This window comes from Corvus hawaiiensis, chromosome 2, assembly GCF_020740725.1.
Source record: "Corvus hawaiiensis isolate bCorHaw1 chromosome 2, bCorHaw1.pri.cur, whole genome shotgun sequence".
NCBI lineage: Eukaryota > Metazoa > Chordata > Aves > Passeriformes > Corvidae > Corvus > Corvus hawaiiensis.
The window spans coordinates 122,169,919-122,187,425 of record NC_063214.1 but is presented as its reverse complement, the minus strand read 5'-3'; the positions used below and the strand labels follow the sequence as shown (position 1 = coordinate 122,187,425).

At 45.9% G+C, this 17,507-nt stretch overlaps 1 protein-coding gene across 8 annotated transcripts in view; it reads left to right on the top strand.

Annotated features, from left to right (window-relative positions):
* ITSN1 (intersectin 1) overlaps window positions 1–17,507 on the top strand; it is a 101,697-nt gene that overhangs the window by 58,254 nt on the left and 25,936 nt on the right. For 6 of the 8 annotated variants that reach the window (XM_048292081.1, XM_048292116.1, XM_048292106.1 and 3 more), the window contains 9 exons: window positions 129–355; window positions 1,323–1,444; window positions 3,030–3,044; window positions 5,727–5,971; window positions 7,423–7,582; window positions 8,860–9,065; window positions 9,737–9,819; window positions 11,258–11,424; window positions 15,108–15,153. In XM_048292081.1, the coding sequence (XP_048148038.1) occupies window positions 129–355; window positions 1,323–1,444; window positions 3,030–3,044; window positions 5,727–5,971; window positions 7,423–7,582; window positions 8,860–9,065; window positions 9,737–9,819; window positions 11,258–11,424; window positions 15,108–15,153 (1,271 nt within the window). The remainder of the gene's footprint in view (window positions 1–128; window positions 356–1,322; window positions 1,445–3,029; window positions 3,045–5,726; window positions 5,972–7,422; window positions 7,583–8,859; window positions 9,066–9,736; window positions 9,820–11,257; window positions 11,425–15,107; window positions 15,154–17,507) is intronic. The other 2 variants (XM_048292112.1, XM_048292099.1) reach the window with 1 other exon arrangement.

The window sequence follows — 17,507 nt, the reverse complement described above, 5'->3', positions numbered from 1 at the left end:
TCACCAAAATAGAGTTAGGGCATGGAAAAGCCCTAAAGAAGACACTTTGTACTGGAGATCACCCAAAAGCTTTGGTAGGCTTTGGTTTGAGTGGCTCTTTTGAATTGACCCCCCCAATCTTCCACCAGGCGGATCCAGGACCGGGACAAACCGCGGCTGGAGCGGGGACAGCCGGAGGAAGAACCTCAGTGGCAAAAAAAAATCCAGGAAGATGACAAGCAAAAAAGGGAAGAACTACCCAAGAAGAAGGAAAGTGAGGATAAGGGGAAGCAGGAAATGCAGGAGAAGCTGAGTAAACTCTTCCAGCCCCACCAGGAGCCCAACAAACCTGGCCAGGCTCCGTGGTCCAATGCAGGTAGGGTCCAACAGCAGGGAATGCTCTGGGACAGCTCAGTTGTCAATCTTTTCCCATTTAACACAGAACAAAGTGATGGTCAAGGTTGGATTGTGAGTCTTATTAGAGTAAATAATGCATGGATTGAGCTCTAGACTCCAAAAATGGTTCTTTCATTGCTGTTCTTCCCAAAAGGCAGAGGGGAAAGCACAGTTCTGAGACTGCAGGACAAGGGAAGAGGGAATCTCAGCTGGAAGGGGCTGGATGCAAGATGTCAAAAACTGTTTCTGTAGTTTTTATTTTGGTGTGGGATATTGGGATTTTTCAAAGTAGGAACAATACATTGTTTAGTCACCCTTTTCCTTTCCTGCCTTCCTTTGTTCACTGGACAAATGACCTGAAATCTAAAATTTGATTCCCCTTTCTCTGCTCTCCACACAGTCACTTTCAGCTGAGAGCTTTTTCTGTACATTGTATCCTGGTTTTTGCCTGTATTGGGAATCCTGCTTCCCTCTTAAGTGTCTTGGATACACACAAGAACTGTTTGGGAATGTGATACTGGTTTAAATATTTGTCCAAAGGATTGCATCACTTTTATGACTAAATCCTGCACAGAGAGGCTGTGGACTCCCAGTTCCTGCAGTGTCCAAGGCCAGCTTGGACATTGGGGCTTGGAGCAGCCTGGGACAGTGGGAGGTGTCCCTGCCATGGCAGGGGTGGGGCTGGATGGGCTTTGAGGTCCCTCCATCCCAAACCATTCTGGGATTCTGTGATCTTCCCTGTGGTTTAGAGGAGAAAACAATAAAATTGTATTTAAAGAATTAATTTTTATATTTCCCCTTGTGTGAAAGGGGGATAGGGTACTTCCTGCAGACCCTGCCAGGTTTGCTGATTCTTGTCTCCACTTTCACCCCATTTTCCAAGTGTTTAAAAATAAGGTGGTTTGATTTCTTCTCTCTGTATCTGTGTGTTTGTTTCCTTTGCTCAGAGAAAGCTCCTTTAACCATTTCTGCTCAGGAGGATGTAAAAATAGTGTATTATAGAGCTCTGTATCCTTTTGAATCCAGAAGCCACGATGAGATCACCATCCAGCCTGGAGACATCGTCATGGTAAGCAGGGATTGGGATATTCCTTGAGAAAATTCCTTCAGCTTCTGCCGTGTGTGATTTCAATTTTCTATGGCAGGAAAGGAAACTTCAAATCCTGAATATTTGGTTGCAGGTGTGTTGATAAAGAGTAATTCCCTGTTTTTCAGGGATGTGGTCAGTGTGTTGTGTCAGACTCTGAAGCAGTGGTTGCTTTTGTCTCTGTAAGTGATAATTCTGTGGTTAATGGCTGCAGGGATTAAGTGGATATTAATACTAATTAATCATTAGTTTGTTCTTAACATGCAGAATGAAAATTCCTGGGGGAATTCTTAAATACTGTTCACTGGCGGAGGTGTATTCCCCCAGAAACAGTGTTCTGCCCAACAAAATTGATTTTAAGAGCATTTACATTTAGCTCAGTTTAGTAACAGTGGATTTGGGAAAAAATACACTTTGTAGGCACCCCTAAATTGTAAGGATTCATATTTTTTAAAAACCTGTTCTGAGAAATTGAAGCTTTTTGGGGTTGGTTTGGCTTTTTACTGGTTGGGTATTTGTGACATTAGAATTTGCTTCTGGAAAATCCAAATTGAATCCTGGCTCGGTGTCACTGCTGAGGACTCTGAGTAGGGATACAACAGGTTGTAAAGCTGCAGCAGGAAATGGTGTTGGGCAGGCAGCTGGGAAAGGGGAGAGGAGACAGCTGGGCAATGCTGGGATGCCTTGTTTTCCTGGGAAATGGGGGGTGGCCTGAGCTTGCAGGTCATTCTGTGGGCAAGAGTGATCACTGTTAGGCAGACTTGCTGGGAAAAAACCAATTTCCCCCAAAAGATGCGATTTTAAGAAGCATATCACACATTTTTAAATAGAGATTTGCAGTGACAATAACATTTTTCCTCAAAAAATGTGATTCTAGGAAGCTCTGCACACATTTATCCCTGTTATTGCAGGGAAAATAACATTTTTCCTCAAAATATGTGATTCTGGGGAAGCTCTGCACACATTTATCCCTGTTACTGCAGGGAAAATAACATTTTTCCTCAAAATATGTGATTCTGGGAAGCTCTGCACATATTTATCCCTGTTACTGCAGGGAAAATAACATTTTTCCTCAAAATATGTGATTCTGGGAAGCTCTGCACATATTTATCCCTGTTACTGCAGGGAAAATAACATTTTTCCTCAAATACGTGATTCTAGGGAGCACTGAAATAATTTTTAAATAGAGATTTGCAGGGAAATAACATTTTCCCCAAAATATGCAATTATAAAGAGCACTGAAGTAATTTCTAAAGAAAGCTTTGCAGGGAAATGAGATTTTCCCCCAAAGTACGTGAGTCTGAGGAGCGCTGCACTTCTTTTAAATAGAGACTTTGAGACCATCCAAGTCTTGTTATCTGTTGCTTTTGGACTTGATTTTAACCCACTCAAGCCCAGCAGGGTAACTCCTCTCTGGTGCCTTTATTGAAGTACTTCTGGCCACAGTTAAGGCTGGCTGCTGGGGGCTGTGCCTGCTGCCCTGCAGGAAGGCTTTCAGTGGGCTGCTCTGGCAGTGCCCAGCTGGCTTGTAACCGTGCCTTGCTTTGCATCCCTGCTTCCCCCGGAGGTGAAAAGGGACTGGGTAAGTGCTGCCAGGGAGGCTCTGCCCTGCCTCCATTTCCATCCCCAGAGTTGGTTCCCCTGCAGTTCCTTGGGTTTGAACCCAACCGGGCTCAAATTAACAACCACAGCTCGTTATCAAAAGTAATTCACACACCCTGGACCGAGGTTTACTTTTGATGCTGCCTTTGGGCTCCCCCCTCAGCCCTCCCGTGTTTGTCCTGTGGTTCCAAAGGTCCCAGGGGGTGCCTTTCCTTGGAAATCAGCAGTTTGCAAGCTCAGTGTTAAGGTGAGGCTGACTGGTGACATCAATGCTGCTGCAGTGGAGCTGAGCTCCAGCTGGGAGCTTCCCGTCCCACAAATCAGTGTTCCTTGGAGTAACTGTGTTCTGACATGGGCAAATTGAGCATTCCCACACTGGAACCCAAATTCTGACCCATGGCAGGTCCTGTCATGCAGCAGGGCAGGAGGTGCCACCCAGAGCCCGGGGCTGGCTCCCAGCTCTGGTGTGGGAGCGGGCTGGAATCCTGGCTGGAATTGGGACTGCAGAGCTCATTCTGTCACAGGAGCTGGGGCTTTAACAGAGCTTGGGAATGATCTTTCCAAGAGTGTCAACTCTTCATCCTGGGCACAGATCCTGAGCCCTGGCTGGGGGAATCAGGGAGAAGGGTGGGCATTTCTTCAGGAAGGAAAAGGATTTGCCAGTCTGGGGAGAGCTCTGCTCTGCCTGACTCCTGGGGAAATCACCACTGGATCTGGTGCCATGGATTACAGAATTACTCTGGTTTTTAAATTCTCCCGCTTTTAAATTATCTTACCCTTTCAATGTACTTTAAATTTCTTCCCTTGTAACTTTAGATTGATTTTAATCCTGGCTATAACTCAACCAAACTTCTGTGTGGGAACAGATACTCTTCCCTGAAACATCTATAGCAAATTCTAAAGACAGTTTCTCATCAGTTTCCTTAGTTATTGACTGTTGGAGTTGGAATCAATCTTCTTTATGTGATCCACAGAACTAAGAAGTTGTCAGCTGTGGCTCTAAAGTACAGTTGAATAAATAAAAAACAACCTCCCACACACTGTAATTCACTATTCAGGTGTGCATTTAAAGGCTGATTGTATTTTGGAAAAAAATAATCTGGGATTGTTGTTGGGGCTTGTGGATGGTGGGGGTAAAAATATGAGGAAATTGGAACAAATTAGCTTTAAAAAGGTTCAAAAGAATTTATTTAAAATTCCAGTACTGTACTGCAAAACCAGATGTGACTTGTATTTTATATGAAGAAGAAACCAGAGCTAATATGAATTATGAAGTTGAAATTATCCTTCAAAATGCCTTTTCATGAGTATACTTAGAGAACCTAATTGGGTTGAATAAGCATAAATCTGAGTATCCTCAGAGGCAGTTTTAGAGTTATTGTAGCTTCAGACCCTCTCCTGAAGAGGCATTAATTGGATGGGTCTGAAACCTTTTGGTTGGGTTTTTTTTTTTCCCTTATGCCTGAAGATTCCCAGTGGTTTCTGTGTCTGTGGTTCACCTCAAGGATGCTTTTTTTAGAGCATCTCCACAACCCCGATTTGCCTTTTCAGTGCTGTTTGTTTCCTTTGTGTGTGGTGATTGCAGTTCCTGCCCCAGTGGGTCCAGCTGGGTGACTCTGATCGCTGTGTGGATGATTCAGCCTCGGGTGCTACAGCCCCTTTCTCCCAGATCCACCCTCAGCTGTGCCCTTCCCTCTCCCATCCTGCTGCTTTCCCATCTCTACTGCAGTGGAAATTTTGCTCTGCACTGCAGGAGAAGCACATGGGAGCGGTCAAGCACAAAGTGCCTTTATTTCTGGGATTGCCTTGGGCTGACAGGGACTGAGAGAGGAGGAGGACGCAAAACCGCAGGAGTAATGGATCGGTTTGCACCAAAAGGGGAGGGTGCATGCAAATTCCAGTGGGAGGCACTGAGTCAATAAATGGCCCGAGGCAGAGGAATTTGTCAGCAGCTCCTCTGAGGAGTCCAGGGACAGGGATCCATCCATGCCCTGGGCTCATCCCAGCGTGGGCAGCAGGAAATGCATTGGGATTGTGCCCCTGGGCCCAGCACAGGGAGGACGTGGAGCTGCTGGAGAGAGGCCAGAGGAGGCACCAGGATGAGCAGAGGGAGCCAGGCTGGGAGAGCTGGGGGTGCTCACCTGGAGAGGAGAAGGATCCAGGGAGAGCTCAGAGCCCCTTGCAGGGCCTAAAGGGGCTCCAGGAGAGCTGCAGAGGGACTGGGGACAAGGCATGGAGGGCCAGGAGCCAGGGAATGGCTTCCCAGTGCCAGAGGGCAGGGCTGGATGGGAGATTGGGCAGGAATTGTTCCCTGGGAGGGTGGGCAGGCCCTGGCACAGGGTGCCCAGAGCAGCTGGGGCTGCCCCTGGATCCCTGGCAGTGCCCAAGGCCAGGCTGGACATTGGGGCTTGGAGCAGCCTGGGACAGTGGAAGGTGTCCCTGCCATAGCAGGGGTAGAACAAGACAGGTTTCAGGGTCCCTTCTGACCCCAGCCATTCCATGATCTGTGATTTTTAGCTTGGGAGAAAGAAAAAAGAAAAACTAATTGTCAAGCCCTCTTGCATTGCAAAAAGTTCATTACTGTGGAGGAGATGGGTTGTTTTCAGTAAAATTTCCATTTGCAGGGTGTATTTCTTAACTCTGTAACTTCCTGTGTCTGCAGGTGGATGAAAGCCAGACTGGAGAGCCAGGGTGGCTTGGTGGAGAACTGAAGGGGAAAACTGGATGGTTCCCTGCAAACTATGCAGAGAAAATTCCGGACAGTGAAGTTCCAGCCTCTGCCAAGCCAGCATCCGAGCCCTCTGCTGCTCCCAAAGTGTCCGTGCAGGAAACCTCCACCCCCCTGGGAGCCCCTGCCCCTCCTGAGGGTCCTGCAGTGGCCAACAACTGGGCAGACTTCAGCTCCACGTAGGTTTGGGTGCTGCTTAGCACTTCAGTGTGTGGAGTCCTTTGGAACTGGCACTGAACACAGGAGCCAGAGTGCAAACTAAAAAGACCTTCTTTGAAGTGAGAGATGCTTTCTGTAGGAATCAGTGAAAATTGCTGCCCTGTGGGACTTGAGGCTGCTCCCATCACACCTGCCTGGGGACAGCAAGAGTGGGAGACATCCCCAAGTGAGGATGTGGGCATGGTGGAAATCCCAAGGTGTTCACTTCCCTTGGAACCACAGAATCCCAGACTGGTTGGGTTGGAAGGGACCTTAAAGCCCATCCAGTGCCACCCGTGCCACGGCAGGGACACCTCCCACTGTGCCAGGCTGCTCCAAGCCCCAATGTCCAGCCTGGCCTTGGGCACTGCCAGGGATCCAGGGGCAGCCCCAGCTGCTCTGGGCACCCTGTGCCAGGGCCTGCCCACCCTCCCCAGGGAACAATTCCTTCCCAATATCTCACTTACATTTCCCCTCTTCCAGTGGGAACTCATTCTCCCTTGCCCTGCCACTCCCATTCCTAATGAATAATCCCTCTCCAGCTTTCCTGGAGTCCCTTAAGATACTGGAGGCTCCTAAATCCCTTTCTCCTACATTAGTTGCCCCCAAGCCTTATCAAAGGCTTCCAACTTGCTTATGTATAATATGCTCATGGCAGAGAGAACATGAAAAGGTGATTTAATTCCTGATCACAGCATTAGTAAGACTGATGGAATTCGAACTGGTGCCCTTCCCTGGATGTCCTAACTCTGTACACTGGGCACTTTTATCAACTGCAATTCCTTATCCTTTGGCCATGAAATCCATATTTATAAACTGATATCTCAATAGGAGGCCCTGGCACAGGGTGCCCAGAGCAGCTGGGGCTGCCCCTGGATCCCTGGCAGTGCCCAAGGCCAGGCTGGACATTGGGGCTTGGAGCAGCCTGGGACAGTGGGAGGTGTCCCTGCCCATGGCAGGGCTGGCACTGGATGGGCTTTAAGGTCCCTCCCCACCCAAACCATTCTGGGATTCTGTGTCTAAAGGAAAGAGATGTGAGAGGTCAGTGATGTGCAGGTGGGAAGATTTCAAACCAGTTTTGGAATGAATGATTAATTGTTTTTCCACTGTGTGTAATGCAGCCTGCACTGCTTGAACTTCTGTTTGTTGGGACAAATTTCACAAATTTCACAGCTAAGAAATGAAATAAAAACCTGTCCTTCAGGGGCAAGGACAAGGAGCTCAGTTTGGGTTGCCTTTGAAGATAAAGTTGTGGTTAACCAGTGTTTGATGGCACTGCTGTACCTGGAGTCACGGTGCTCATGGATACTCATTGAAAAGTAATAATGTAGAATGTAGAAATATTTGTTCTGTGTGACGTTTTTTTCTTCCTACTATTAAAACCAGTAGGAATTACATCATTCTTTTCTTCTTTTTTTTTTTTTTTTTTCAGCTGGCCAACAAACACCAGTGAGAAACCAGAGAGTGATAACTGGGATGCCTGGGCAGCTCAGCCATCCCTGACCGTGCCCAGCGCAGGGCAGCTCCGGCAGCGCTCGGCCTTCACTCCTGCCACTGTCACAGGCTCATCCCCCTCCCCTGTCCTGGGCCAGGTGAGCTCCTGGGCTCACCCAAATGTTTTGAGCCAGCACAAAGGCTTGGAGAGTAAAGTGTGTACCTCAACTATGCATTAAAACACTCACCTGGGATAGGTGGGCTCTTCCAGGAGGGGTGACAGGGAGAGTCCCACCTGCAGAGCTGCCCCAGCCCTGGGACCAGCACAGGGAGAACGTGGAGCTGCTGGAGAGAGGCCAGAGGAGGCACCAGGATGAGCAGAGGGATGGAGCAGCTCTGCTGGGAGGAAAGGCTGCCAGAGCTGGGATTGTTCAGCCTGGAGAGGAGAAGCTTTGGGCTGAGCTCAGTGTGGCCTTGCAGGGCCTGAAGGAGCTGCAGGAAAGCTGGAGAGAGACAATTCCCAAGGGCTGGAGGGCCAGGAGCCAGGGAATGGCTTCCCAGTGCCAGAGGGCAGGGCTGGATGGGAGATTGGGCAGGAATTGTTCCCTGCGAGGGTGGGCAGGCCCTGGCACAGGGTGCCCAGAGCAGGTGGGGCTGCCCCTGGATCCCTGGCAGTGCCCAAGGCCAGGCTGGACATTGGGGCTTGGAGCAGCCTGGCACAGTGGCACTGGGTGTCCCTGCCATGGCAGGGGTGGCACTGGATGGGCTTTGAGGTCCCTTCCAACCTAGGCCATTCTATGGATCTTTGATCCAGTGGCAACATCTGGGGCAGGATTTAACACAAAGCAGTTTCTGGTTTGCTGTTTCAGGATGGCTTTTTTAGATTTTGGTGGTCCAGTTTTGGGTCACTTCCTTGGGGCTTTCTTGACTCCCATGACAACCTTCACTCCCAAGTGGGTTATGTGGTGAGGTGGAACAGCAGTGACAGAGCTTCACAGCTGAATTCTGTCCATCTGTTCAGGCATTTCCTTTTCCTCAGTGGAACAACAAACTGTTCTTGGGAGCCTGTGTGTTCTGGAAAGTCCTAAATATCTACCTCAGAGCAAAAGGAAATCGGAATGTGCCATGAATAACATGCAGCAAAGCATCATTTTCCATAAAATGGACTCTTAAGTCCTGCCAAAGCAGCTTCATGAGAGTTTATTACATGTGTCTCTTAATTGTAAAAGTAATTAATTTAATCTTGATGATGTGTTAACAGACAAATGCAGGAGGACTGTAAACAATTCTGGAATTACTCTGGAAGTTCAACTGATGCTTTAGTTGAGAGAGAGTCTGTGTTTGTTGCTGTCTAAGCAGCCTAAGAATATAATTCCTTAAGCAGCTTTCTGGATGAAAGGTGGAGCATGACTGACTCCTCTTTCTCTTTTTGAAGGGTGAAAAAGTGGAGGGGCTTCAAGCACAAGCTCTGTATCCTTGGAGAGCAAAAAAAGACAACCACCTGAACTTCAACAAGAACGATGTGATCACAGTGCTGGAGCAGCAGGACATGTGGTGGTTTGGGGAGGTGCAGGGACAGAAGGGCTGGTTCCCCAAATCCTATGTGAAGCTCATTTCAGGCCCCATTAGGAAGTCAACGAGGTATTTTGTTTGCTTTTCCTGTCCTTTACTTCTCTACTGGGATGGAAGGAAATAGGAAGAGCCGCACACTTGAATTTCAAAGTTCTACCCTGTAAAAGGGCCCTCTCTTTTTTTTTATCTGGAGGGTTTTGACTTCCAATCCTGAAAATCTTTGTCAGCAATAAGAAAACTGACCTCAGTTCTCCTTGGGTCTTGCCTCACCAACAAAAGATTAATTAACCTTCGTAATTTTATGTGACTTTCAACTGAAAAATGAGTGTATTGGACTTTATGAAGTACAGCTGTGTAAGTCAGAGCTTCTCTCTCCCCAAAATTAAAAGGTACTCCTCAAATCTAAATCACTTCTCATTATTCTTGGAGGATTAAACATTTAAAATCTCATTTGATGTAATGTGAAGGCAACATTAGCATTAGGAATACAAATGAGAACAATTTCAGATCATTTTTTTTCCTGAGGAAAAAGAGGAGATGCAGAAAATTCTGTGTTTAAGGCAGTTGCTTAAACGTGACCATGACAGGATTCAAAACTTTATTTTGCACATTTACTGTCTCTTCTTTTAAAACCCAGGGAGTTCCTTGTGGGTGCACGTGCAGTTTTGAGTTTGAAATAGAATAATAATTTTTATCTGAAGAGATTGAATTTCTTAAATAACCATTATTTTCTTCTAAAGCATGGATTCTGGTTCCTCAGAAAGTCCTGCTAGTCTGAAAAGAGTAGCATCCCCAGCAGCCAAGGCAGCGATGTCAGGGGAAGGTGAGTCCTGCATGGGAGCTTCTTACTCTGGCATTAAACACAAGAACTCTGCTTCATGCCAAAGTCAAGAATCACACTGTGGTGTTCAAGTGGTGCTAAAATCCAAGTGCAAATCAGTTTGCCTCTAGAATAATTGGGGATTATTATTAGAGTAAGCATTTATGTGTGTTGTGAAGGAGTAATTTCCCGTATCACAAAAGATACGAAAATGTCTTTTGTAGTTTGTACTTTCCCCAATATTTCTTTTTTTTGCCGTTATTTTGGTAACATTTTCTGATCTGGAATGGGTTTTTACAGAGAGCCCAATAAGCACATCTGTGCATGTGTTCATAATGTCAGTAAATGTCTCAATGTCCCCCAAAGCTCATTCCCGATGTTTCATTAAAGCTCTTAATTAAGGCAGTGACAGTCACTTGTAGAATATTTGGATCCTTATGGTCAGCTCCATTTTAAAGCTGGAGCCTGGGGCACAGGCACAGAATTATCAGATAATTTTCAGTCCTCTGAAGGGTTTTAAAAGGGGAATTCCTGGCTGTTGCCACCCTTCAGCTGGAGGGGAATGTCCTCACATGAGCTGCCTTAACTCTTAATCCTCTCCAGTGCAGAGTCAGCTAAAGGTTAATTAAATCACAGGCAGAGGAAATCAATTAATCTAAATGTAGGTTACAGGAACATTTGTGTATCTTCCCTACAGCACACCTGAAGTTTGTAACTGCAATTCCAGGTACAGTTTTAGGTACATTTACATTTAATTTGCCTCTGGCATGAGCACCACAGAAACTAAAAGGAGGGAACAGCAGAGAAAAGGGAGATAATCAATTATTTCAAAGTATACAATATTCCATAGACTCCCAGGTGGTTTGGGTTGGAAGGGACCTTAAAGATCACCTTGTTCTGGTTTTCCTCATATTTGAGGAGAAGGGGTTGTGGACATGCAGAGTCTTGTCACAGGTGGGATATCTCAGGTGTTGTGTTTGTATTAAAAAGGAACACAGCTTCTGTTTAAACAATTCAGAAAAGCTGTGGTGTTGAGAAGTCATAAAGCAGGGATTGAACATCTTCTGTTGAGAGGATTGAAGAAGAGCTCGTGTGCAGAAGGTGATTTTTAAGCTGTGTGGACTTTGCATCCCAAACTCTGAAAATTCCACTCATCAGCACAATCCAGAAACCACTGGGAAACATGTTTAATATCTAAATGAATGATGTAGGTACATTTTAATGATAATAGCAAATTATATATAAGACCCCCCTGAGGCAGCCTTTTGACAGATCCCGTTCGGTTCTGACAGATAGGATTTTATTCATTAAATATTGATGTTTCTATGAGTAATAAAGAATAAATTTGCCTTCTGCCTAGCCCCTGATATTGATGAGATTTTGTAGAGGCTCCCTGAGGGTTTCTCAGGAGTTTGCCATGTGCTGTATTTCCCTTTTCCAGAGTACATTGCCATGTACACCTACGAGAGCTCGGAGCAGGGAGACCTCACTTTCCAACAAGGTGACCTGATCCTGGTGACAAAGAAAGATGGTGACTGGTGGACGGGAACGCTGGGTGATAAATCAGGAGTTTTCCCATCTAATTATGTGAGACTCAAAGATTCTGAGGTAGAGAAATGTTTTCTTTGGGGTTGTAGTGGTAGCTGCAAGGCAGGGCATCGTAAGGGAAATAAAAATATGTTGCAGATTTCCTGACTGAGATTGGAAAGGAATAACAATGACAATAACACCAATAGTTGCATTTTAGAGCTTAGTATCATAAATAACTTGGGGGATCATCCATTAAAAGAATGCCTAGATTAATAGTGCACTTGGCAGTTTTGTAGACACTGGTCAGAACAGCCGTGATTATTTTATTGCCCTGGTAAGTTCTTAATGACTGAGCTGGATCTTACTGCCATTATTAAAAAACCCCAAAAATCCAGAGAGTAATATTTCAGTCTATTCTATTTTTTTCCTGTCATTTCTTGCAATCAAGGAAAACAAATTTTGCACCCAAACTTTGCTAACTACTGTATTTATTTGAGAGTTTTTGACTGAATAATGGAGGTTCTGTTTCATCTCTTTTTATCTTGAAATAATTCCATAGAACATATCCCTTTTTTTTTTTTTTTTTTTTTTTGCTTTCTTTTTAGGCATTCTAAAGAGAGATGTTTTCTCATTTCTATGGCTTAAATGGATAATTTATCTACTAGTAGGAATTAGTTTAGATTTAAGATTTGGGTACACAACTGATCTCTTGAGGAGAAGGATTCTGGTTTATATACCTAGACTAATGGAGGGTTAAAGGTAAATAAATAAAAATCAGTGGATTTTGGAGAATCTGGATGGTAATGCACAAGAACTCAGTGAAAGCCTCTGCAACACTGATCCTGAGCAGAGTCACCCCTTAAAACCATTCCTGCTGTGGAAAAGCCAAAGGCTAAAACCTGCAGTGAAACCTGCAGCTGTAGGAAACCTTTGAAGAGGAAATCTCTGGAGTGTCAGGAAATTCCAGTAACATCCTCTGTGACAGGATTAAAAAACTTGTAGTTAGTGATGTTTAGTGTTGCAGCCCTTGGGAGAGCTGGGATTGGGGCACTGTTGGCAAATCCTTGTGGAGAGCTCTGGTGTTCCATTGGGAGCCCTTTTTTCTCAGAGAGCTCAGCTTGGTGTTTCTGTGACCTCAGCTTGTCTGGGGCTGCACCAGCTTGTTGCACTTTGCCCAAAAGTGCTCCAAGTGCCCTTTTTGCTGGTGAAAATCCCACCTTCAGCTCAAATCTTGATGAGAGAGAGAGGAAAAAGCACAGAGCTGGTGGAGCCCTCACTCCTGGGATGTTGTTTTCATCCCAGGGTTCCTGTGCCTGCAGGACATGGAGCTGGCTCCAAGTGGGTAATTGGGTTTTGCTCTCCAGCCTGGTCCCAGAGCCAGTTTTTGCAGAAGATTTCACAGTCCTGGCTCTCTGGTCACTCAGATGTGCTGCTGTGCTTGGACAGCTGCCTGGGGTGGAAAATGTTCTGAAAAGAGAAATAATTTAATGTGTTCTGCCCTATTGACAGGCCTAAAGAAAAGCAGGGGTGATCTTTCAGCAGCAAGGACAGAGTTTCTAGAAATGACTCAAAATCTCAATGGTTTCTACAGCAGAAGAATTTTTTAATTTTGTTCTTCTGTGCCAAGCTGTGCCCATTCACCTCAGGGTGCTAAAAGAAACCATTCCCTGTTCCTTCAGCTTATTAAAAAGGAGGGAAAGTCTTTGTTCTTCAAAGGAACAATGGCACAATGCTTCATTCTCAGGGTTTTTCTCAGGGTCAGGTGGATGGATACAGAGTGAAACAGGGTTTTATTCTGAACACTGGTGAGAATTCCCTTTGGGGGGACAGAGCTCATGGAGGGCTTGGAAACGCAACAATTTCAACACATCTCTGGTTAGAAAATTTTGCATAAAAGTTGAGACAATAATCCCTGAATGGATCAAGGCAGGGTTTGAAGGGTCCTGCTGTACAACGCAGTTGCCAAGCTTGCTGGGGTTTATTAAACTGACAAAGCAAATTCTGCTGTGCTGGTCCAGGAGACTTCATCCCTTGTCACAAAATCCCCTCAGATGTTTAGTGAGTGTCCCAGATGTGCAGGGGGAGATAGAACAGGGTCTGTCCTCACTGCTTCCTCAGCAGAAGGAATAGGAAATGCTTCTCCATCTCCTGAGTGGGCCAGAAATTGAGAGCATCCTAAATGCATCATTTATGAATTTAGTTATTTATTGATGTACTGTAGGACTTCTCCATGTATTTCTTCTGCTTTTTCACTGAGGAGCCAGAGAATCCTCAAACACAATTCAGACTCAGTCTGGTCAAGGTGATTTTGAAGTTCCTATTTTAAAATCATCTCTCTGTGTTTCACAGTAAAGATGATGTCCCAGCCTGTTTGATCTGTGCATGTGCTTCTAATCCAGCAGCATGGATGCTGACCAAGGGGTATCCGGGAGGAGGGTGTTCTCTGAAGGTCCAGTCACTTGTTCTTTCCTGGGGAGGGCAGAGGGTGTTCCTCTGCCAGAAACACTTCCAGAGCAGAAGGAATTCCTGGTATCACCCCGTCAGTCCTTTGGTTCCCCCCATTTCATCCCCCTCTGTGGGGCTGTCGGGACCATCTGCCCTCATCCCCAGACCTGCACTGGGATTTGCATCTGGTCCCTGTGTGGGGCTTTCCCGGGTCCCTGCTCTGTGAACACAGCTCACAGTGGTGGAGGGGAGGCTGGAAAACTGAGGATAATCAAATGAATCCAGGGAGGAGAGGAAGATTTGCTCCTCTTGTGGGGTAACTGTAATAATCTGACAGTGACAGGAAAGGAGCACTGAGACATCAAGGCAAGCTGAAGATGTGTCTAATAATTGTTTTTATAGGTGACTCAAAACCCACACATGGGTTTGAATGGCCCTTTTCTCTCAGCCATTGAGCTGTTCTTTAGTTACTCCTCAGTTTAGTTTCTGCCAGAATCCCCAAGTTTTCAAAACATCAGCTGATAGGGAGAATATGGAGGAGGAAACTGTACTTTTCCACAGGGGAGTTAGGATTCTGTGGAAACCTTCAGGTCATTTGATGTTGGCGCCAAGTTTGTAAGGAGGATCCTGAAGGTGAAGGGGTGAGGTTGAGGGAGGTGGAAATGTTGAAGGCAAGAGGACATTTGTGGTTCCTCAACATTTCTGGCCCCAGTACAGCTTAGATTTAAGTCTCTGTTAGCCACCTCAGACCTCTTTAGTGCAGGACATAAAACTGTCAGTGGCCTGGGAGGAAACTGCAGGAGTTATTGAGGGGGCAGGAACTGATCTCAGGTTTTGCTGGATTTCTTGTGGCTGTTCAAAGGCTTTGCTTGCCAATCCCTTGGCCTGGGTGCTGATGTTCATCCCTCATCTCACCTTGTCAGGATACAGGGAGTTTGCAATTCAGCTATTTGAAGGGATGAAAACTTTTTTTGTTGTTTTAGCTCACCTTGACAGAATTCCCATTCTATAGATACATGGATTTGCAAATGGGATAGACTTTGGAATTACAAATGGGAGAGACTTTGCTATTTGCAGCCCATGAAAAGGAATAAAACTCTGCACTTCTGCATTAACAAATCATCCACTTCATGCTTGGTATTTATTCCCAGATTATTGCCATCTAAAATATTAAGGATTCCTGTAAGAACAGAATTTCATGTGAGTTTTTGACTCCCATGCTTGTTGAGTGTGTTGAATGAAGCTTTATAAATAATTTTCATGTACTGTAGAAAGGAACCTGAGTGCTAAACTTGCATCTTGTTCTCCATTTCAAGGCTCCAGGAGCAGCTGGGAAAACGGGAAGCTTAGGGAAGAAACCTGGTGAGTCAAATATTGTGACAGCACCTTCTCTCTTTTCTTAAGTGTTTCATTCAATGGCAACAACACCTTTTTCATGAAAATAAAGTCTGTTTGCTCTTGGTCATCTTGGAGTAGTTTGCACTGATGAAAACCATTATAAAATAACTGGAATAAATGCAGTTAATAAATAGTGTAACAGTAATAAAAGAATTCATCCTCTCTAATCATTCCGGCGTGTCAATCACTAAATAACATGTAGCTAGAGAATAAAATCTGCTTGTTCAAAAATGAATGTAATGTTGGATTGCTCAGCAGAGCAGTGGGAAGCCATTCCCTGTGTCCTGTCCCTCCATTCCTTGTCCCAAGTCCCTCTCCAGCTCTCCCAGAGCCCCTTTAAGCACTGGAAGGGGTTCTCAGGTCTTCAGTACTTCAAAAACCACAATTTAAAAGCCCTTCATGGAATGAAGAATGGAACCCATTTCTGGGTTGTTTTATTTTAACCTTTTTTTTTTTCTGAATGCTTTTCTCTTAACTTTCTGCTTTTCTGTGACCTACAAGAGCTGAGTGTGAAACTTGTCATTTGTACTGGAACTTGTATAACACACAGTCCCCAGTAAAGCTCCTTTATGCTGCTGGGTGGGGGAGGAGGATGTTGGATACCCAAAGCCTTGTAAACCACATTTTGTAGACAAAAATGAGACATTTCTTGTTCTGAGAGAGATACAAAGTGTAAGGTTTTTGCTCTTCCACTGTGACCTACTGAACATTGTAACTGCTGTGGTAGCAAGGGAGGGTTTCCCGATTTTCACAAATTCCCACCATTCCTTTGTTTGTTCATTTTGTCTCCTCAGTGGCTCTGGTGTGGGGGATTAATGGGGTTCTGTGGAAATTCTGCAACTGCAGGGAGCTTGCAGCCTTTACAGCAGCAGAGCTGTGTTCCCTGCCCAACAAATCCTTGGCTTTGCCCAGGACAGACTCTGCTCCTGGTTTTTCTCTGCTTAAACCTTTCACTCTCCTGGCAGCACCTGCTGTATTTTACTTAGAAATTCCTTCTTCTACTTTCTGCTTTCACAGCTAAGAAGCCTGGAGAGGGACTTGGGACAAGGGCTAGAGGGCCAGGAGCCAGGGAATGGCTTCCCAGTGCCAGAGGGCAGGGCTGGATGGGAGATTGGGCAGGAATTGTTCCCTGGCAGGGTGGGCAGGCCCTGGCACAGGGTGCCCAGAGCAGCTGGGGCTGCCCCTGGATCCCTGGCAGTGCCCAAGGCCAGGCTGGACATTGGGGCTGGGAGCAGCCTGGGACAGTGGGAGGTGTCCCTGCCATGGCAGGGGTGGCACTGGGTGGGCTCTGAGGTTCCTTCCAACCCAGGCCATTCCATGATTCCGTGAATTTGTGTGCTAATCCCAGATCCAGGTTTAAAGCACCTTTATAACTCAGCTCCAGGCCTTTCCATCACCTGCCTGGCTCCCCCTGTCCCTGCCTCTCCCTGCTGACAGATCCCAAGGGAGGTTCTGCCATAGTTGATCCCTGTGCCATTGAGGAGTGGATTGCTCTTCCTCCCTCTGTTCCTCATCCTCCTCATGCTGCTCATTTGTATCTCAAATGCTTCTCTGATAATTTTTAATTTTCCGAAGGGTCCTTTCCTTCTAAATTTCAAGTCAATCATTTCCATGTTGGTCTTCAACTCTCTTTGTATCTTCCCTGCACCAAACCTTCCCTCATTTCCCAACCTTCCAGGGTTTATGGATTCCTCTGCCTCCAGCTGCCTTTGGAATGAATCCCTAAGGGATGAGTTACTGCCCTGGGATTCCACAGGGAAGGTTCAGCAGCACCAACACCCCTCCGTGTGTGTTGAATGTGTCCTCTTCACCCTGCACATGGTTTGGTGACAGGGCTAAGCCTGGCTTTGGGAGGACACCAAAATTCCTGCAGCTCCTGTCAGTTCCAATGGGATCAAAACAGGGGTTAACCCTGTGAGACTTTGTGGGGAGCAAAATTATCCCTGCCTTTCCACAATCTCTGTAAAGGAGAGTGAACTCCACCATCTACTTTGGGAAATTCCCTGGAATTGGGAGCTCCCAGTTCCTCTGTGTCCCCTCGTGCTGGGAGGGGACCAAACAAAGCACCTGCTCAGTGAGAACCTCCAGGGAATAGAGATTTCCACATAAATCCTGTTTGCTGCATTTGGAAAACATTCCGTTTTGGGTCAGGTGGTGAAAACTTTTCTGCCAGCCCTAATTTGTGCCTCTTGGTGCAACTTCATTATCTTGTCATTGATGGTTCTCCTCTTCTTAGGGAGTCAGTCCAAAGATGTATTTATTGGAAAACACTGGATTTTAAGAGCTGTACAGTTATTATTATTGTTATTGTTGTTATT